The sequence below is a fragment of the Phaethon lepturus genome, unplaced genomic scaffold (assembly GCF_000687285.1).
Source record: "Phaethon lepturus isolate BGI_N335 unplaced genomic scaffold, ASM68728v1 scaffold48848, whole genome shotgun sequence".
Taxonomy (NCBI): Eukaryota; Metazoa; Chordata; class Aves; order Phaethontiformes; family Phaethontidae; genus Phaethon; species Phaethon lepturus.
Genome location: NW_010560814.1, coordinates 24,764 through 46,222, shown reverse-complemented (window position 1 = coordinate 46,222; position 21,459 = coordinate 24,764). Strand labels below are relative to the sequence as shown.

The following is a 21,459-nucleotide window of genomic DNA, read 5'->3' as shown; positions in this document are numbered from 1 at the left end:
TGAGGTGCTGGAGCATGTCCAGAGAAGGGCAACGAAGCTGGTGAGGGGTCTGGAGCACAAGTCTTATGAGGAGCAGCTGAAGGAACTGGGGCTGTTCAGTCTGGAGAAGGGGAGGCTGAGGGGAGACCTTATCGCTCTCTACAACTACCTGAAAGGGGGTTGTAGCGAGGTGGGTGTTGGTCTCTTCTCCCAAGTAACTAGTGATAGGACAAGAGGAAATGGCCTCAAGTTGCGCCAGGGGAGGTTTAGATTAGATATTAGGAAAAATTTCTTCACTGAGACAGTGGTCATTAGCATTAGAAGCATTAGAAGAGGCTGCCCAGGGCGGTGGTGGAGTCACCATCTCTGGAAGTGTGGATGTGGCGCTTCAGGACATGATTTAGGGGACATGGTGGCACTGGATTAATGGTTGGTCTTGATGATCTTGCAGGTCCTTTCCAACCTTAGTGATTCTGTGATTCTGTGAATACTTGGCAGATATGTGGTTCCCTGGTGAATTTTAAAGTGATGCTGTGTAAGATGCTACTGAAAGAAGTGGTCCCACTCAGCCTTCTGATTCTGCCACGTCTCTTATGGATGGCAAATCTGCCATCAAGGAGCTGCTGTGGCATCAGGGCCCTTCCCAGAAGCAGGCATAGTTCTGTTTAAGTGACACAGAGGCACACACCTAAAGAGATGCCTAATGGTGCTGACTTTTTGGTGGTGCTGTTAGTCATCTCTTGCTCATGCTCTGAGAAATCCCAGCTGTCCTACCACCTTGAGGCAGCAACCCTGGTCAGGTCTCCTGTGCTCCATGTCCTCGTGGTGGTAGGAAACGGGGTGTACAGTATTTTGAGAAGGAGAAGAGTTAGCATTGTGAGGTATGTTAGTGTTTGCTGGACTGAAGAAAACCTGGGTTGATACGAAGCTGGACTTGCCCCTTCAGGGAGGGTTGCTGATGTTTCTGGCCCACAGATGAAATTGCCTGCCTTGTATCTGCCGCTGTGATTCAAGACTTTTGCCCGTTTGTTCCTGGCATGTGCCGTCCTACATTGGATTGCTGGTTTGGCTGGTGGGGTGGCCCGTTTCTGGTAACGGTGCTGCATATTTAAAGGGAAAGATATGAATGATACCTGCAGGTGTGTGCAGTCCGTCTGTCCAAGGGATTGGAAAGCATTCTATAGCTACCTTCCCCAGGAAATAAAGCTTTTTCCCCCTTCCCTGGGGCTTTGGACAGGGTAAGAGGCTGTGGGGATATTCCTGATGGCATTAGGTTCCCTGTGGTGCCAGGCTGGTAAGCTCTCCTGCCCTCAGCATTAATCCAGCTTCCAGCCTGGGTTTAGAAGGGATTTCTCCCCACCTCACCCTGTTCCTGCCAGTCTGACTGGGGCGGGGGGAGGTGGGTTGTAAGTGTAGGTTTGTGGTGGGTTTTCTTCTGTCCTATTTTGTAGTCTGGGCAGGGAGTGTTTCCTAGGATCATCTGAAATTTAAGCATGTATGTCAGCTATGCCCTAAGTCTCTCATGCTATTCCGTTGGGTCTGTGGGATTTGTCCTGTTGATTTGTGTGGGAGAAAATCCCAAGGAGAGCAACAGAACTGGTTAGGATTTTGGGGGGGAGGGAGAGAATTGTCCTTGTGCTGGAAAACCTTTGTAATGTAAATGAGCCATAAATCAGCTCTCTGGGTGTTTTAGCGCACCGAGTATTTTCCTGTCAGACAGCAGTCTCTGGCACAGAGAACTTGTCTTGAATAGCACTTAAAATACTGATAATAACTCTAGCGTTTTACCACTGCTTTTCTGGAATGGCTGGTTTTATTTCAGTAGGCATAAACTTAACAACTAGCCAATCACAGGTGAACTTAGTTTAAATTATACTTCGACATAACAGTGCTTTTCTGTCAGCTGCTGGATTTTTGCTTTCAGTAACACTTCTATAAATACAGGGCTTCAAGGTGTTAATCACATGTTTCAATCAGACAATCTTTAAAAATCAAATCTCTTTAAGCAGAAGATTTATCTGTATGTTCAGTGTCTGTGTTAAAAAGATGATATTCTTTCCACCTGGACCACAGCAGGTGCTGCATGTAAGCAGCTCTGCTTGCCTGAAGTTGAGAAGGGATTTTGTTATTATAGAAGTGTTTTGTGTTATAAATGCTGCCAAACACAACCCTCCCCCCCTCCTTTTTTTGTGTGTGTGTGTGTGTGTGTGTGTGTGTGTGTGTGTGCGTGTGTGTGTGTGTGTGCGCGCGCGCGCGCAATCCCACAGTTTCTTAAAACTACAACGTAAGACCCTGGTCCTGCGACCTGATGCGTTTGAGCAGTGTCATGCATTTGCAGGACCGTACTGTTAGGTTTAGCAGAACAGCGGCAGTTGCTCGTAGGAGCAGAGCTGTAGCCAGGGCGGTGGGAGCAGGTCCAAGGCACTGCTGCTGCTGGGTGAGAAGCCAGGGCACCAGAGAGGGGGGCAGGCCAGGAGCTCCCCACCCGCCTGCTGCAGCGTGCCAGGAAGCTTTCCGTCCCGGGCCAGAAGGGAACGGGCAAGGGGGGACGGTGGCAGGCAGCAGAACAGGGTGTCGCAGAGCACCTGCCTTGTCTGACTCTGGCTGGCCGGAGGCCGTTGCCCTTGAACGCTGCAGAGGATTGAAGATAGCTGGCCTGCTTCTCCCGGGCACCCTCCTGCTCTGCTTCACTTAGCCCCCCGGCCATGCTGCAGCTGGGGTGCATGTGGTTGCTGCCAGCAGCAAGGCCACTTGGTGTTAAGCAGAGGGGGGCTGCCTTGTAAGATCAAATGCAAGAGTGCTGTAACTTTTCTGGTTTCCCCAGCTTATTTTTCTAGTTCAGCATCTGCCTGAAAGTGTGGCAGGACCTTCTGGACTCACAGAGTCCAGAGAGTGTGGAGATGGAGCAGAACCTCTTGTCCTCCTCTTACCCTTTCTTCCATCATGTTGATGGAGGGCAAGATTTACTTTTTGCCTTTCTTCTTCCCCTTCAAACCATAAACATTTTGATCGCATGTTAAAAGTTAGAATGGAATAGTTTGGGTTGGAAGGGACCTTTAAAGGCCATCTAGTCCAACCCCCTGCAACGAGTAGGGACATCTTCAACTAGATCAGGTTGCTCAGAGCCCTGTCCAACCTGACCTGGAATGTTTCCAGGGATGGGGCATCTACCACCCCTCTGGGCAACCTGTGCCAGTGTTTCACCACCCTCATTGTGAAAAATTTCTTCCTTAGATCTACTCTAAATCTTCCCTCTTTTAGTTTAAAACCATTACCCCTTGTCCTGTTGCTACAGGCCCTGCTAAAAAGTCTGTCCCCATCTTTCTTATAAGCCCCCTTTAAGTACTGGAAGGCTGCAATAATGTCTCCCCGGAGCCTTCTCTTCTCCAGGCTGAACAATGCCAACTCTCTCAGCCTGTCCTCATAGGAGAGGTGTTCCATCCCTCTTATCATTTTTGTGGCTCTCCTCTGGACCCACTCCAACAGGTCCATGTCTTTCCCATGCTGAGGGCTCCAGAGCTGGACGCAGTGCTGCAGTGTCAGCTGAAGAGTAAATGAAAAAATCCAAACTTTTTGTCAGTCCAAAAATAAACCATAAATAATATTATATATGATATTAAAACCACAGAGAAATTTTAAGACATAGTAATTAACACACACTTTGTTTCTTACAAGTGTAAACATAATGGAGGACCTGTTACACTGGTATAATGGTATGGCTAGTGAGAAATATCAGACCATGCCAAATACTCATTTTAGCATGATGTATATGCATATGAGAAGTTGCACTGGTACATGCCTGCCATGTGACTGTCCCATTAGACAGGCCCTACGCTGTCTTGTCATCTTTATGCTTACGGTTAATGATCTTTTGGCCATAGCATTAAAAAGGTGGTACCGTAGTATTTTGTATAGAAGTATTGATGCAGACACTTCCTCTGGATGGAGGGGAATTACCATTCTTGCTTATGAAATATCCATTGTATGAGACAATGTCGGTCATTATTCCAAACACTGAAGCTACAGATTCCTCTTTTTCCTGCCCATTATCAGCATTGCTGGGTATTTCTTAGAACTTTAATCCATGTAACAGGATCTTCTGTACGCTTGGGCATTTCCAGTTCTGTGCTGCATGTCAGTTGATGGGAACTCTATTCAGGAAGCCAATTAAACTACTCAACCTGCAAAATTGGTTACAAGTTGTTTGAGGGAAAAGAATGCAAACATAGAACTGAGGCACACCGTGGGTTGGTTGAGACTTGTTTTTAACAATTACTCTGAAATACATTAAATACAACCTTTTTCCACTTGTGTCACGGCACTTCTTTCTGTAAATTTGTTCCTGAACATGTGAGTTTGCAACCTGTTTGTTAGCATGTGCACAGCAGCTCTTATATAATGAGCTCCAGATGTGATTAATGGATAATTGTGGTGTCATCATGAAAGTTAGCATTTAAAAACATCAATTTGGCTTCCTTTCTAGTGCTTGCTTTTTTTTCTTTCATCATTGCTCTTCTCTATTAATAATAAGAAATGAAGTTGTATGGATTTTTCCCTGTGTTTTTCTCTTTTAAACTACTTTTGTTCACAACTATATTAAATATGTAGTTTCATGCCATATCAAATAATGCAAATAGATAGCCTTGACATTTAAATGTTAATTTTCAAAGTAACTTATTAAATAAAAGCAAAAACTAATGAAAGACAGGTGCTTTGAATCTCAGTCCCCTCCCTCTATAAGATATCCCTCATAATGGTCATTTAAATAAAGAAATAATTGAACTCTTGACTTTACTTTGGTTACTAACTTCTTGATCATGGTTACTTTGTGATCCTCCTGACCTTGCCGGTCAGCGAAGTCAGCCAGGTGACTTCCTTTGTCAGGTTGAGTCAACTCATTCAACTATAACATCCTCTTTATGAAGAAAACAATGATTTCCCTGCTGCTGTAGGAGAAGCAGAGCCACTTTTTCCTTGCTTTTTGTAGCAGGGGAAGCCAGCCCTCACAGTACAGACCTTCATGAAAATTTCCCATCATCAAAAGTGCCTTTTCTCAATAAGTGGGAAGAAGCTCTCACTTCAGTGCCCCTGTCCAGAGGTCTGTTGGGCATGGTGTGGCCTGTGTCTGGTTTGGCTTTCTGGCTTCCTCTTTTTGCTGATCTCAGCCCAATGCTACTGAGAACAAGCGAGACTAGGCTGATGAGCCCTTCTGTCTGGGCAAAGTGCCTTTGAACTGGCACTGCTGCTTGGAGGAGCAGTCTTGTCTCCTCTTTTGGCCTTCTCCTTTGTGTTGATACACAGCCAAGTGGGATCTAATGGGAGAGTGATCCAATTTTGAAAATTTAATTTATGTATTGGCACTTTTGCTGGGTTATCTTTAATGTAGATAATTTCTGAGATCTGGTCTCTGTGGAGCTACAACAAATGGTAGTGTATGAGAATGGGACAACTCCTGGGGACAGGATCAACGGTGAGCAGAGACACAGGCACCTTCTTTTGCTGGCAAAAGTGGCTTAAAACACTTCTTTAAGCTACAGCTTTTGAGGTACAGGCTTTGAGCCGTCTCCTTTTCCACAAATAGTACTGTCCTCCCCCTGAATCCTAGGGGTTTGTTGTGCTTTTTGCCCCATTACTGCTGCACTCACTATGCTTTATTTTTGACAGGGGCCAGCTGGGGATGCTTAAGAAAAAAAAAATTAAAAAAAAAATGGTGAGTGCATGCAGGAGTGTGCCCACAGGTGTACATGCTTCTAGTACTTTGTGGTCTAGGTACCTGCTGGGAGCGGGGGAGACTATATCCCCATGACTGTGTTCTCCATAGCCCTTCATAGGCCCTGCCATGATGAGTTTTTGTAGTTGCTTTTTGTACCTGTTTACGTTTTTGGCAAACATAGCATGCCTAAGCTGTTTATTTTTAGCTGCTTTTCACCTTATCTGCAAAGCATTTCTTGAAAGAATTTAGTGTGGTGTCCTTGGTACTTTTCCTATAAGAAATACTAAAATACCACTCCCTGAGGTTTTCTGCTGGAGGTGGATTCCAGCTACATTATCGCTGCACGATGTATGGCACATTTCCCATGGATTTGGCTTTAAATGATAGTTGATTTTCATCTACTGTTTTATTGCTTCATTGTAAATGCTTTTTGCTGTTTGAGTCATTGAGCACCGAATTTCCTTCCGACTGCTTTCAGTCAGTTTAATCAGTACTAGTACTGGCTTTGTATTATCAGGGAAGTTTGGTACTTACCTAATCTGAGAAAGTGGGTGTGCAGCAGTGACTGTATGGAGCAGTGCGCACACCCCGCAGCTCTCCGTGTAACCTGTCATCTTCTTTCTTCTTTTGGGTCATTATCAGTTCTGGCACTTTGTTTCCCTATGTTTATCAATTACTAATTTAAAAGGACCTTCCTCTTTGTTTCATGGAAGTTGAGTTACTTGAAGAGTGTTCAGCTGAGGCAGGGAGGGAGGAGTTTGTCAAAGTTTTGGGGAGAATTTGAGATGTGTTTCAGCCAGCCTGATTACCATATGCTTATTGTCCTCATCAAATAATCTTAACAGTTCTAAGATGGTGTGACTCTCCTGTGCAGAATCTGCGCAGCTTCCCTGTAGCACTCTGCTTTGCCGTGCAGCTGCAGTTCCCTTTTCCTTACAGTTTCAGCCAGCTGATGTCAAGGGAAGTGGTGGCTCGGGGAGCTGGCACGGTGTGTGGGAGAGCGGCTGGAGCCCAGCACTGGCTGGAGGTGATGGGGAAGGGCCGATCCTCCCTGGCCCGGGCTTCGCTGCAGGGAGAGCGTCTTGCTGAGCCACTTCGGGAGGAATTCGTTGCATGTGTAGGAGTGGTTTGGGGCGATTAATGAACACCACAGTAGAAGAAAGTGTCTGGCATTGTTAGCAGAGAAGAGGAGGAGCAGGATGGGAGTGTGGTAAGAGTCCAGTTGGTATTTGTGACAAGACAGAGCTAGTGTGGGTTTAATTGAACAAGCCTGTTAAGTGAACTTCAGGCAAAGTTAAAGGAGTCATCCGAAGGGAGGGATTTCTTCATTTTGCCTTCTGCCTAAGGCTGTTCTTTGACATCCTGCAATAACTGGGGTTATAAGAGAAGGAATTAAATAGATGTCTAAATCAAACAAAACAACTTTCCAAAATCCTTTCTCTATGGAAAAGATTTTATTAAATTGTTGGCATGGTAATGGAGTGCCGAATACATCACATCATAACCTTTTTTGCTAAGTAAACAGAAAAGATGGGGATACTTTTTGCCTTTGAAAACAGAAAGTTTATTAAGCTGTGTGGGAACATTGCATTCTTAAATTTAAGAAAATAAAAACTTTCTGACAGCTCAAAACTCTCTCGAGTTTTACCCTGGTAAATGGTGATTCCCCCTCCCAAATAAACATCAAAGAGCTTAAGTGGGATATTTAAAATTCTCCGAAAACAGTCAGAATACTGGGGGGGAAATTAACATATTTTCATTTAATTTAAAAACTCTTTTTCTATCAGAAGGTACAATGTCTTTAAAATTCCAGAACAGCTTTACTACAAATCCTTCCCTATACTTTACAGATGATGAAATGGAGGTAGAGTGACTTGTTTTTGTAAGCTAATGGCAGTATCAGGAAGAAAACAGGCATACCTTGATTGTCAGTACAGCACTTCGCTCTTTGGAGCATGCCAGCTTTCTTGAGCATTGCTGTTGACTGACCATGTGTGAAACCTGGTGCTGGTATTTGTTGTAAATTAGTAACAGGAGTTCCAATAAAAGTGGAAATTCCCAGCTTTGACTTGTGCTACCAATATCAGAGCTTTCTGTAGTTGCTGTTGGTCATTTGGAATGACCAGAGTATGAACACTTTTCAGTGTCTGCAATGACCATACTGCAGCCATGCTGTTGTCCTTCATAACTATTGCAGAGTTACTTTTTTCCATAGTTTTTTTCCCTCTGCAGTTAATTGTTTAAATCTCTCATTTAAAAAAAAATGTGTTCTATCCCTTCTTTTTGCCCTAATAGTCTGTTTTAATAGTAAACATACAGCCTTGTGGCTTGCTTGTTTCCAAAACAGGATGCATGCCCACCTGAAATGGCTGGTGTTTCATGGAGCATGCTTTCTTGCGGTGTGGATGCTGTTTAGTTTTAGGAAGATTTCCCACTGAAGATGAATGGTTTTGTATTAATTTCTCTTGTGAAGTGAAAGTAGCCACGCTGAGGAAGTTGGGACTGAAGCCTTACAGTCTGGCAAGCAGTCTGACTTCCTTTGGATTTGCAAACAGTAATGATTTATTTTGTCTGAGATTGCTTACTTGTCAGGTTACATCAGGCGGGATGAGAGCACAGCCATTGCCAGAGCTGGCCGAGTTGTGCTGATACCGAGCTGGGTGAAGAGGAGATGGATGATCTGTGCAGGCTGGAACAGAATAGTTGACTAAGATCAAACCAGGGATTTTATTGTGAGGTTCCTGTACACAGGTTTTTTTAATGTCATTAATTTGATTTATTTAGCTCTTCTGGATGAGTGGAGAAAGGCATGTAGGGTACAAAGAAATTAGTACATATTATGTTGAGTGCAGAGATATAAATTAGGATTAAAATGGTTAAATCTGAGTGAAATAATTGGGATGTATATTACTTTGTATACAACACAAATTAACAGGGATCTTGATGGGAACAAAACAGATTAAGATGTCTGAAGTGTTTTAAAGTTCTTCTTTGCAAGTTCTGTTAATCTTACTGCATATTTGCATAAATGGATTAAAAAACCCCCAGCATTTGTAGAATGTGATCTGTTTGTGCTGTGCAGGATGTTAAGCTGATTGTATGCCAGATATCAAGGCACATTTTAGAGGATGCACATTGTGGAAAATTTCCCAAAAGGAAAACTGTGTCAGCCTCAAGATAAAATGAAGACTACTTCTCCCTTCCCTCTTCTTTTTTAGTATTTTTTGGAAGATCACTTTGTTAGAAGTTTTTGTTTCTAAAGTGAGAGTTGTCCATGCTGTATTACTTTCATTAATCTAATAGATAATAAAAATCATGCCTTACTATCCTAGGAGTTTTTGAGACCATCCTCCGATATGGACCTGGTACTCTCTGTGATTAATTATTATATATCAAACAAAGCCCTATTCAGTTGTTCGTTAGGCATGTTCGTTGAATAAGTGTTAACCAAAACCAAATAGAATTTCTAGAAAAAAATTATTGTCAGACTTCCATTTCTTTATTGTGTCAGCATCAGAGTTGCATAGCTTTACTGGTTACTTATAGTCTTCTAGTGGAAGTTGTGCAGATAACATCACCCTTCCTTCTCTGATCAGTTTCTTTTTACACTAACCACTTACCTTGTTTGTGTAATGGGAAATTCAGGCTGTTTTATTCTAAAAATGCAGATTTATTTGCTTTTTGTAGGCAGTCAAATAGACTTGGGTCTGGAAGATGAAGTAGGCTATTTCTTGAAATCTTTCCTAGCTATTTTCCTGTAAGTCAGTGCCCAAGCTATTAAGCAGTCAGTTGCAAATTAATTTAAGTAAGCACTGCTGACCTTGTATTTTTACCTGCTTACTCTGAAATTATGTTCATTTTAGGTTGTTAGTCTTTATTAAATGGTATGAGAATGGTGGTTGTGTGGCAGAAAGTTTCTGTTCTCTGTCCTCTGTAGGGTAGATGCCCGAAAGATTTCTGCAGCCAGCTCGCAGTGCCCATTAAGAACCAGTTCCTCTGATTCTCATGGGACTCAGTAGAAAAAAAAAAAAAACCAAACACGCCAGCCGTTGTGCACGGTAACAGATTGAAGACTTCTACTGGAAAATTCTGTATTTGGACAGACTTAGAAAATGTCTTATCAGTTGTTGTTCAGAGAAGATTTTGAGGAGCTGTAAAAGGATGCCTCTCTATAAATTCAGAAGAAATGTTTTGCCTGTCAGAACCAATTAGCTTGAAAAACGTTATCTGGCATCTAAATGAAATTACAGATGTATAAAACTCTTTCCTCAGAAACTGGAGTGTTTTTGTAGATAAGCTGTTTGTTCCTCCTGCCCTCCCTTTTTGTTTCTCCCTCTTCCTTCCCCTAGCAACTTTCCTAGTGAAACATAACATATCCACTGACTCTGATACTGAAGAACAAATTATCTTTTGCAGTAACACCTTATCCATTCACTGGAAAAAGATGCATATTGTTTCGTCTGAAAGGCTGATTTAATTGCAAAACCTGACACTGGTCAAACTGAGGGGTTTCATTCATTTATTTATTTGGCCTTCAGCTCTCTTTTGCTCTCATAACCATTAGGACGAGACTGGATGTAGGTTTTATTCCAAGAAATACCCTTTAAAACTGAGCAAAACCACTCTAAATCTTCCAAAGTAGTTGAAAAATGAAATAATTTGACAAATGGTGTTCTTAAATCCAGCTTCCATGACAGGAAATACCTGAGAGCTGGGAGAGGGGTGGATGAGACCTTCAGCCTCCAACTTCTTCAGGAGGTGATGAGTTTGAGCTCCGAGCGGGAGAGGGGCTGGCAGCTTGTGTGGGTGCCCAGTCTGCCTTGCTGGGATGTGCAGGACACTGTGTGAGAAGAGTGGAGGCTGAAGGGGGTGTCTCAAGGGGATGGAGTTTTGTTTAAGATGCAGTAAGCTGTCCAGCTGTGCTCTTCACAGCCCGAGCTCTGCTGCGTCGTACCAGTGTGTGTAAGACTCACAATAATGAATTGTCTTGTGTGTATACAGGACTTTGTATCTGCTTTACTAAGAGGGTACACATAGTGTCAAAAGGCCTAGTAAATTTGAGGCTGCTGTTACAGTTTTAAGCTGTTGAAGGCTTGTTTTGGTTCCTTGGGACATTATAGTCGAGGTTTTTCAGGAGTGAGTGAAGTGGAGGGTTTGGGGTAATTTCGGCCAGGCTTTAGAGACCTCTAAAAGCATCGTCTTCCAAGCAGAGTTCATAACCCCAGGCAGGGTTGCAGTAACTCCAGGTCTTGTGATGAACGTCGTGGATAGTTGGTCCTCACCTGGTATTTTTCCTAGTGCCAAGGTTGCTTCTTTGAGAGTTGGATGGTCATTGCCTTGAAATGGAGCAGTGGGCAGGAGGAGTAGGCTTGGCACTATGTGAAAACCTGATGCGTGCCATGAGGATACAATAGAAATTATGGAGTGCCCAGATTCTTGATCACTTTTACGTGCAAAGTGCCTGTGGCACTGTCCATTCGCAGAAGCCACTGTGTGCTGGGGATGCTGTAGGTTGTGTGATGAGCTCTCAGTGGGCTGTAGTATGTGGGAATCGGGCAAGATTAAACACTGTGGGGAGAAGCATCAGTCAGTTACGTTGCAGTCAGTCAGTTGAGATGGTCATTTCTGCTTTCCTCTTTTCTATCACTAATGGACCAGTTCTGTTTTCGCTCTTTATTCTTAAAGTTGCTTGGGGCAACTTTGAAAACTGTAGTTCAAATGAGTATGTTTTAAGGAAAGTACTGACGGAAGCTGTTAGTATCGTCATGAGGACTGTTGACTTAGAGAGGTTTTTCTCTTTATTCTCCAAAAAAAGGTGCTTTGTTTCCATTAGCGAGTTTTTTTGTTGTTTTCAGATACTACATTTATACTACAGAAAGCTTACTTAACAAAGTTTGTGATCAAAACAAATAGACTAGAATCTGCAGACAGAAGTCTCTGATGCAGCGTGAGTAGAAATGGGGCTGCCAATGGGCGCTTACTAGTTCTTGTCCGTGGAAGCAGAAGGAACCCTGTGATACGCACAGGTATAGGAACGTCATTGAGTCACTAGAGTAAAAAGCCAGGCATGTGTCTCATTTACACGTCTGGGATCGAGTAGAACCATGGTAAGGATATGCCATTTCAGGTTAGAGGGCTGCTCTGCAAAGATTTCTACCAGGGCTAAATATAGACACTGTGTATACAATGTGACTGTAATGTTTTGCAGTTGCTACAGCAGCCTTTGATCAGGACTGTGGCTTACTAGTCAAAAATAAGCTTCCTTTGCATATGCAAATTTTAATTAGTCTAAACAAAACATTTTGTTATATAGCTATATTCACATTTAACTTTTATAAACCCCTGTAGGTTGTTTTCGTATGTAGTCAGGACCTGATCTGTAAAGTTTCACACACACTAAATCTTTCTTGCTGTGCAGAGCATGAACTACCACTAGTTGTCTTGCAAATCAGTGTGTTTGAATGAATGGGGAACCACAGCATCCTCACTGAGTTGGCTGCGGAATGTGAATCTCCGGTTATTGTATTTTGGGAAGCATTTAGGAATTATGTATACATACATGGGTGGTAGACACCACTTTTGCAAGACAATCTTTTGACATGTTTCACTGGAAAGTGTTGGCCACAAGCTGACCTTTCTCAGAGGTCTCAAATTGGATGTTGTAAGCTTGGGAACTGGTTTTAATGTTTTATTAAAAAAAAAAAAAAAAAGTGTGTAGCCTGAAATGTCTTACTATAATTCTCAAATGCTCTATGTATTTATTTTTATGTTGTAGCCTGAAAAAATATATTTATAGCATATAAATAGAAAAAGTGGAAGGAAGAATCTCTGAAATTCCTGCATTATATTAATAACTTGATGTGTTAAGTCTTCCCTTATGTAAACTACTGCTGTGAGATCATGTAACCTTTTTCCATTTGTGGCAACTCATTGATCAGCTGTATTTTCTATGCATAATTCCTCCTGTGCACGTAATAAAGTTTTTAGCATCAACAAGATTAATATACTACTCCCTCCCTTATGTACCTTGTAACTAAGAAGTTAATGTACTAGAGAGAAGGATCATTAGATAGATTAGTTTTTTGTTTTGTGTCAAAGTCTCAGTGATTCTCAACTGAGGACCGTTTTAGTGACGCTGACCCTCAGCCCATAAAGTCAGCCTTTGCTCTCCCTTAGCAAAGTCAGTGCTGAAGATCGTGACTTAGCAGAAAATTCCATCTTTCTTACTTGAGCTGTGCTTTAAGGAGTCTTCTAAAAAGAAAATACTCTTGTTGCTAGAGTGGTAAGCTGGAAGATTTATAGATAGCTTTTTAAGATCTCTCTCGGAAGAGGTATAGCAGCTGGGAAATGTTCCTGCTCAAGCAGTCTGCGGCCACATTGGTCGTGTTGCGGAAGGAGCTGCTGGGTGACACTTGGAGTACCAGGTGGTGTGGGTTGTGCAAGAACAGATGTGGAGTAGTGTGGCTGGCCGCTGGGAGATAACCTTGGATGAAATGGAAATAAATAACAAGTTTATATCAAAACAAGTAGCTTTATAAAGCAGGAGCAATTGACTGTGAAATTGTTGTTAGCTGTTGCGTTATAATACATTATGAGCTGAGGTCTTATTTTATCCTAAGCTTTGTCTTGAAAATATGATTCGGTATCTTGTTTCTACGTTTACGTGTATGGTGGTTTAAAAGCAAAACAACTTTTCAATGGTGTTTGTTTCTTTTCCTCCTGTTCTTTCTCCTTGGTAAACAACAGTGAAAACTTTTATTACCTTTTTTGTTATTCTTGCGGAGATATCCTTCAGATGGTGATATGACAATTGAAGAATATGCTGTGGGATAATCTTAGTTACCAAGTTACTGATGCAAAGCGTGTGGTTTTTACTAAGTTGTAAGGAATTCTGATATTAAAATAATTTAAAAAAAAATCAAAATAGCAAGTGAATTAACTTGTCTGTGGAGGTTGGCTACATCTTAATTTTATGGGTTTTTTCTTTATGCATAGTTTGAAAAAGAAAAGGCAAGCCAAACAAAACACCGAGACTGTCTCTGCCAATTCCCCTGGATCGCCTGTTTCCAAAACACCTTCTGAGAAAGATGCTGAAAGTAAAGTTATTTTGGAGCAAATCAGTTCCTCTGAAGACAACTGTAAATTTGCTGGGGAGAAGGAAACTGCTCCAGAAAAAGAAAAGAAAAAGAAAAAATACAATCAACTGAAAGATATTAGACGCACAGAACTTAAAAGATACTATAGTACTGGTGAGTTACATTAATGCTATATTATTTTGAAATATGCTTGTTTTGATAGCTCATTAATGTACTTTTCTCATATTCTATAGGCCTTCCTTAAAAGGATAATTGACTTTGGATATCCTTCCTGTAAAAACAAACAAAATTATGTAATTCTGCATATCATCTGCTTCTAACTTTAACATTGCAGTTCTTAAAAAAAAAAAAAAGATATTTCTTGTTTCTCAGTTCTAAAACTTAGTGTTGTTATAGGCAACAGTTAATTATTGCATTTTATGTTAATTTTTTTTAAAGATTTGTCTTCAGTGCTTTATGGCATTGCCGTTCAGTTTTCTTTGGTGGGATTGTTTCATAAATTGATGCATACTGTTTAAGATTTCAGTCTTCATATTAATTTTGTCTGTTGAAGTGTGAACAAGTAAGTAAATTAACTACATATTTTTAAACAAGATGTCAAAGGGCTTGTGTGCTGGAAAGCTTGTTCCCCTTCCACCCTGTATCAGTGCAGTTAATCATAAATATCTTTTTTAGATGCATTCTTGCAAGCAATTCAGAGAAAAAAACAGTTTGTGCATAAATATGTGAGATGAGTCATATACACATCTGCCTGCAGTTCTGGATTGTAATTTGTCAGATACTCTTAAGTAATTTTAGATCTGATTTATGAAATACTTCTCTTTCCAAATTTTCTCTTGGAATTTTGTAGGAATGATCTTTTCGATTAAGAGGACTCTGGTTCCATCTTGGAAGGAATCTTTTCTTAAAGAGAAGGCAGGCAACAGAAAATTGTAGATAGCCTAGAAGCAGACTTCTTCTGTGCTCACAGAGTGTGCATGAATGGCTAGCTCCTAAGAAGGAGTCCTCATTAGGAGAAGGAAATGAGTCAGCAGCAAAAATGTTGTGTTGACCAGCGCATGCGGACTAGTCCACACCTGGAGATTTTCTTTTTGAGGCAACACTAGCCTCCTTACCAAAAAGAAGATAAATCTTGCTGTAACGTTTGCTGGCAAGCTCAAGAGTTTACAGTGATTTACTCATCAGTGTGTGATTTTTGGCAGGTTTAAATCTGATGAGATCAATAAGCTGGGAACTGAAAGAAAACTTAGAATAGTTTGGGTTGGAAGGGACTTCTAAAGGTTGTCTAGTCCAACCCCCCTGCAGTGAGCAGGGGGATCTTCAACTAGATCACGTTGCTCAGAGCCCCGTCCAGCCTCACCTGGAATGTTTCCAGGGATGGGACCTCTCCCACCTCTCTGGGCAACCTGTGCCAGTGTTTTACCAAGTTCTGACCACACTGTTCTTGAAATAAAATCTTGGAAGGAAAACTGGAGAACTGTTAATGGAGAAACCTGTGAATTCTTTCTGTTTTGTTAGTATGCTAGTTTGATACAACAAAATACAAACTCCTGTTGCATTCCTAGTAAAGCTCTTCTTCTAAAAGCTGAGATTTATTGTTACTTTGTACAATTTGTTTTGTGTTTTTTTTCTTGTTTTTTTTTTTTTTTAGGTACCTGAATTTTGTTTCTCTAGTGTTTCAGTAGGTTTGTGAAAAACGCTGCAACAGTGGGCACTTGCGGTAGAGAGATGCAGGATGGTGGCATCCCTCTCTCTCTCACTGAAGAGTGCTGCGGTGCTGGTGAAGGAGAATGTAAAGCTCTCCAGGTCGTCTTTGGCTTGTGATCCAACAGTCAATACAAACTTGGGTTTTACTAATGTTCATTACATAAGCATTCCTGTGTTTTGTGTGGACTGGCATCACTGCAGGGGTGACTTGAAATGCTACTGGCTGTCAGGCAGGTGTGCAAAACCTCTGGGTTCTGCAGAAATAGAGAATTTCTGTTGGGAAGTACAAGAACTTAATGCTGCTGTTGAGCTGAGCACAGATCCAACTGACAGAATCCATAGAGAGAGAACCCCCTTTGTTGTTCAAATGCCTTTTTTCGGTTGTTCCTGAATAGACTTTTACCCCGCGTGGACATCAAAATTGTGGAAGTGACAGTTTGAAGAGAGGTGGAAAATCGTTGATGGTGAAACTAGCACAGTAGCTCTAGGTTCCCACTGGAGCTTTCAAAATGAAGTCATTTCAGTGGAATCATTCGTTGCCATAGTACTTGCCTGCATGTGTTACACATGCCTTCATCCACTGCAGCTATAGCTGGCAGTGGTTACCTGCTTAGCCGTTTGTTACTGCTGCTCTTCTGAAAGCTGCCACCTTCGCCAACATCCCGAGCAGTTTGAGAGCTCTTCCCTCCACCCATAGCAGCCTGTACAAACTGGGCTTGCTTGAATTGTTAGCCTTCACCTGCATGCAGCAGAGGACAAAACTATCCGTCTCGCTGAGACAAGTCCGGCCAGAAGGTGTGCATTCAGCAGCTGTGTTAGCTGCAGTGCTGCGAAGGTTCTGCCAAATGTGCAAAGACTTTATTTTTTCATTGTTGATATGCATTCACATGAACCTGGCTGAGGGGGATTATCCATGCATATGCATCTGTCTTTGTTAGTTAATGTTATGGTGCATATGCCTCAATTTTTTTTTTCTCCCATGTGTTTTTTTTTTCCCCTCTGAGTTGTCCTTTTATTGATGTTTCTGAGGTGCTGTGACTAAAATAGTGTCTCTCTTACTTATGGTTAACCATTTTTCTCAGTGTGTTTGCACAAGGGCTTGGGGGTTTTATTTGGTGGTTGTTTTTTTCCAACTACCCAGCCTTGACTTAATGTCTAGAACTTTAAGAAAATCTGATACAGGAAAAATGCTTAGTTTTCCTAGTAAAAAGAAGAATGCGTCAGATGTAGTAACAGTCTTGCAGATTGTCTCATCTGTGTGTTGATATGATGGTGCACACAAACTTTATTTTGTGGCTTGTGGCTTAACGGAGATCCTGTCGTAAGCTGCTTTGAGTCTGGAAGTGTCATGTATGTCAGTCTACAAAACGAAGACCCCTGTCCTCTGAGTAATCTGGCTTTCATATTTCACAGGACCATAATCCTTCTTTATTTATTGTTCTAAGAGAAATGAGGAAGGAACGTCACATCTCACTATAATTTGTTCCTTGCACACCATGTCCCTTCATTAGAAGCTTGTGAATATGCTTGCCTTTATGAATTCATAAATGCTGACAGTGACATCTTTACTCTTTCACTTTGAATGTCATTCCTTTTAATAGATTTATGCAAGGGCTGATACTCTGTCAGAAGGATTTTGTTGACTCAGTAAATTCCTCTTCTCTGGTAGAAAGACTATCACACAGTTTCTGAAGACTGCGGAGAACAGGAGGTGGTGGTGCTCCCTGCCACACTTCGTAGAGCAGAGAGTGGTTGAAAGACTTTCCTTATTCTTTGAAGAAGATGGAAGCGCAGCGATGGAGTGAGGAGCTCCTCACCTGGCATCCACCAAGTGCTGTGTTGCGCTGTGCCTGCAGCCGGTGGGTGGCATCACCGAGCTGAGGAGGAGCGGCTGCGGCTCCTGCACCCTGTAGGAAGGGATCTTCCAACATCCTTCTCCCCAGCCAAGATTGTTCCATAGAGCATACCTGCTAGCACTGTGGTGGCACTGTTACAAATAACCTAATGGTATGAGGTATTCATCATTTCTCTTGAGGCACTGCTAAATGGCTGAACAGATCCCACTGCCAGAAGGTCTCTTGTATGTAACCTGATATTTTCCTTTTCTCTTAGCACTTGTGTTGTTTTTCAGTAGCTCTGTAATTCTGGAATATATTTGTACCATTCAGTCTCCAATCTCAAAGACGAAGGCAGATATAGCCTTTGTTTTCTTGTCTTAAAACAACAGAGGCTCCAATACTGCTTGTTTTCCTTTCTTGAGGACCAGTGGAAATAACACTCCTTTCTCCTTATTTTTGCCTCATCTCTTTAGCTCGTATGGCAATCAGCTTCTTAACTTGCCCTTTCTGCTCTTGTTGCTGCAGTAGTCTTCTTTCAGACTTCTGAGGATATGTCTGGCACAGTGCAGTGGTTGCATAGGTACTCTGGCTGCTATACGCAATGCCCAGGATGCTCTCCCCTTCTTGGGATAACCTAGTTGACCTGCTTCTGCAGCTTGGCTGCTTAGTTCAGACACACTTCCTGTGGGAAGCCTGTTCTTGTTGGAAGATGTTGACTTGCTAAGCTTCAGGGTTTTTTTTTTCTCATTGTTTTGCTTTCCCCACCACCATCTGTCACAGGCTCTAAAACACTTTCACAAACATGAGGTGAGCTGCAGGAGCACACCACTGGAACTGTCACAGCTTGGAAGCACCAGTTTAGCTGTAGGGCATGATGCATATCTCTGGAACAGACTTGTTAGGTGGACTCCTGTGAGAATAGGAATCCAGGATTCCTGTCAGGAATTGCTAAGCTAGATGAAGGCAATCATTTCTGTTTTGCCAAGACACTTAAACAGGAAAAAAGGTGACCTTCTGAGCAGGCAGTGTAAAGTGGTGCAAATCAGAGTTGAGCACAATCCTCTGAATTTTGTCCATATATTTATTCCAGGATGATATAATTCATCTTTCTACCAGATATGCAGAATACTGCTAGATTGCACTGATTTTGCTTGAAATCATAAGTGCTCAGCATATGTGAGGAATTGGTCTCTGTTAAAAAATGCATCATAAAGAAAAGTTTGGTTTAGGTGACTTGTCCTACATCACACAGTTACTTTTATCAGCAAAATAAAATCCAGTTAACTAGCTTACCATTCTGCTCACTAATCATAAAACCATCCTTTCTTATTCACAGTATGGTGTTCAATTTCTGCAGGAAGCAAGTGGGAGGTGAGACTAGCAAAATCTCCCCTTACTGTAGCTCTGATTTCTGTCCAAAACAAGCAGGAGTCCTAAACACTGTGACAAGAGTCCTAAGAGGGAAAAGTGGTATGTGTCCATTTAATGAAACAGTGCATTGTATGTTGAATAGGAGGTGCCAGAGTATCTCCCCAGAGTCCAAAGGCAGAAAAATGATGCCTTTTTGACCTCTCTGCCCTCACTTGGGCAGGTGGCAATATGGGAGCAGTGCAGCACGCGTGCAGTTACCAAGCCTCTGAATGTTCTGGGTAGCTGGCCAAGAACAAATGTTAGTAAATAAAACAGAGAGGGCATAGCAATTTTCATCACCCATAATGTGGTGAGATTTGCCCTGACTGGCACAGAATCAGCAGAGGCAGCTCCCGTGATACCAGCAGTATTATATTATATTATATTACTCTCTTTCAAAGTTGAGAGTTGCTTGTAACACAGTGAAAACTTAGATGGAATTTAAATTTAATAAAGAGGTGGGACACTTACTGAACCCACTTTGCATAATAGTTTCTAATAGTTAAGTCATTTGCTAAATACGTTTAACCTGAAGTGGACTTTTCAGTACATAATGAGTTGAAAATTGAAACTTCCTTTTGCTAGTGAGTCCTGGTTTTGTCTTTTCTACTACCTGGTATGGTTATTCAACAGTATGATACAGCTGAGGACTTAATTAAGATGCTAGTCATAAAAAGGTAGAGTGCATTTAAAAAAACCAAGAAAATCCATATAAGTTCTTGCTGGTAATTAGCTAACTGTAATCAGCCCTAATCTCTGGGGGCTTGATTTGGTCAGCCCTATTTGTGTAGCAGAGTACTTTGTATTCTAATTAATCCAAGTGATTTACAAACTGTACTACTCAGTGATGTGTTAAATTGCTTAATACAACAGTAAGAGGAATAGGATCTGAATTTTCCCAAGTTTTGAGACCTTGTTTTAGCTTTTGTGTTTCAGATTAGCTTCAGACAGCAAAAATGAGAGTGAATGTATGGAGGAGTGAAAAGGGAAGTAATTTGTTTCTTCCAAAACAAGCTCTCAAATAAATCAGCATAGGAAGAAGTTTATTTGGTTGTAACTGCCTGTGTAGAATAACCAAGAGGTTTAGAATAACTTACGTATGAGTGTAAACTGCATGTAGTTGGCAGTGGCTGCTTGGGAAGCTTCAGGCGGTTGGTATATTAGCATCAGTTGCTGAAGCCATGTGGAAAGAACGAGGTGGATGAATGACTGAAAGGCAGCTGGTTTCAGATTGCTTGTTTTGAAATAAGAACAAATGATCTTGAATCCCTGTGGATCAGTGTTAAGGCCACCAGGTTATATTCAAGCTGGGTTGTTAATTGGTGTTTACTGGAAACTGTTGCATGAAGAAGTGATGCCTTGTCCACAGGCAGGAGAATTTGATCCAAGCAGTAAGTACCAGAAATAATGCTGTTAGCACTTAACTTCTGAAAATTTACATGGAAACATCTTAATGCTGCTTGAGCCCCCCATGTGTGGAATCCTATTCTAATCCTCATCTTGACTGATAAGCTCCTGTTCATTGTAAAGCTAAGTAAAAGACACAAACAAGTGAAACTTGGTGTTTTGTATGAACTCCTTAGGTATTGCCTATCAACTCACGACAATTTGCCTCAAAACCTATAGTTAAGACAGAAGGTTGAGCAGTTTTTAAGTCTGCTGTTAGGTGGAAGGAAAGTTAAATGGATGGGGGGGTGGTGTGTGTATATAAAAAACACCAAACTGTAAAAACTTGGCCATTGGTAATCAGTAAACTAGTGCACGTTTCAGATGGGAAGCGAGGGAATTGAAATGGGACAGTAAAGGACAGAACATGAAAACTGTGTCCAGTAACATAAAAATAAAGAGATTTCTTAACTGTGTTAAGAGCAAAAGAGAAAATAACAATCATTTTAGCTCATTATGTGATGCTAGTGGTTGAATTTTCAGTAATTTTCTGGTGTGCGTCTGGGCAGCAGGGAGGAGGAGAGGACATAGAAGGAGAATTGATGTATTTGCATCTTCTTGTGTGATTCTCTCCACTCAGTTAGAAATTAAGGTAAACATTAACTTAATAGCTGTAATCCCTTTTTTTAATTGGCATAGCTACTTTTCATGTAGGAGTCCTAAGAGTTTATTGATGAACCTTCTTGATCGCTGATGTGGCTTTTCTACAGTAAGCCTTTAAAAAAGGTTGGTACAAGATTTTTATATACCTTCCTTTAATTTTCAAATAGTTGACCAAGGCCAATTGCATTTGTAAGAATTACGTCACTGAGGTTACATAATAGTATTTTGTGAGGCCCTTGAGTTTATATTCTAGAACATCATGAGTTTTACATTTGGACGGTATCTCCCTCCAGTAGGATGACTGAACAAGTGTGTTTAGCTCTGAAGGGATCAGTTTCTTGCTGTGTGTGATTTAATGCTTTTATGGGTGGGGAAAAAAAAGGTACCCATCACATTTGTACAAAGTTGTAAGAATTGTAAGCAGTGCAGTTTAGCAATGCTGAGTTATATGAATTGATTGGTAATTTGAGCACAGGCAAATTGTATGATTTAAAGGTAGGTTGTAGAACAAGGATTTCCGGGATGAGGGGCCTGGTAACACTGAAAAATTACTTGGGGTACTTGATGTGCATATTTACCTGAGCATAAACTTGCAGAACATCACTTTGGAGAACAAAAAAATAGTACAGGTACTTGGAAGTTTGATGCAAGGGGGCAATGGGAATTA

The 21,459-nt window shown here is 41.5% G+C and overlaps 1 protein-coding gene across 2 annotated transcripts in view; it reads left to right on the top strand.

Moving 5' to 3' along the window:
- The window catches only part of LOC104625981 (nuclear receptor coactivator 7), a 53,518-nt gene that overhangs the window by 7,986 nt on the left and 24,073 nt on the right, over positions 1-21,459 (top strand). Inside the window, exon 2 of one of the 2 annotated variants that reach the window (XM_010293774.1) lies at positions 13,688-13,941. In XM_010293774.1, the coding sequence (XP_010292076.1) occupies positions 13,688-13,941 (254 nt within the window). Of the gene's footprint in view, positions 1-13,687; positions 13,942-21,459 lie in introns of those variants that run through there. The other variant, XM_010293775.1, reaches the window with a different exon arrangement.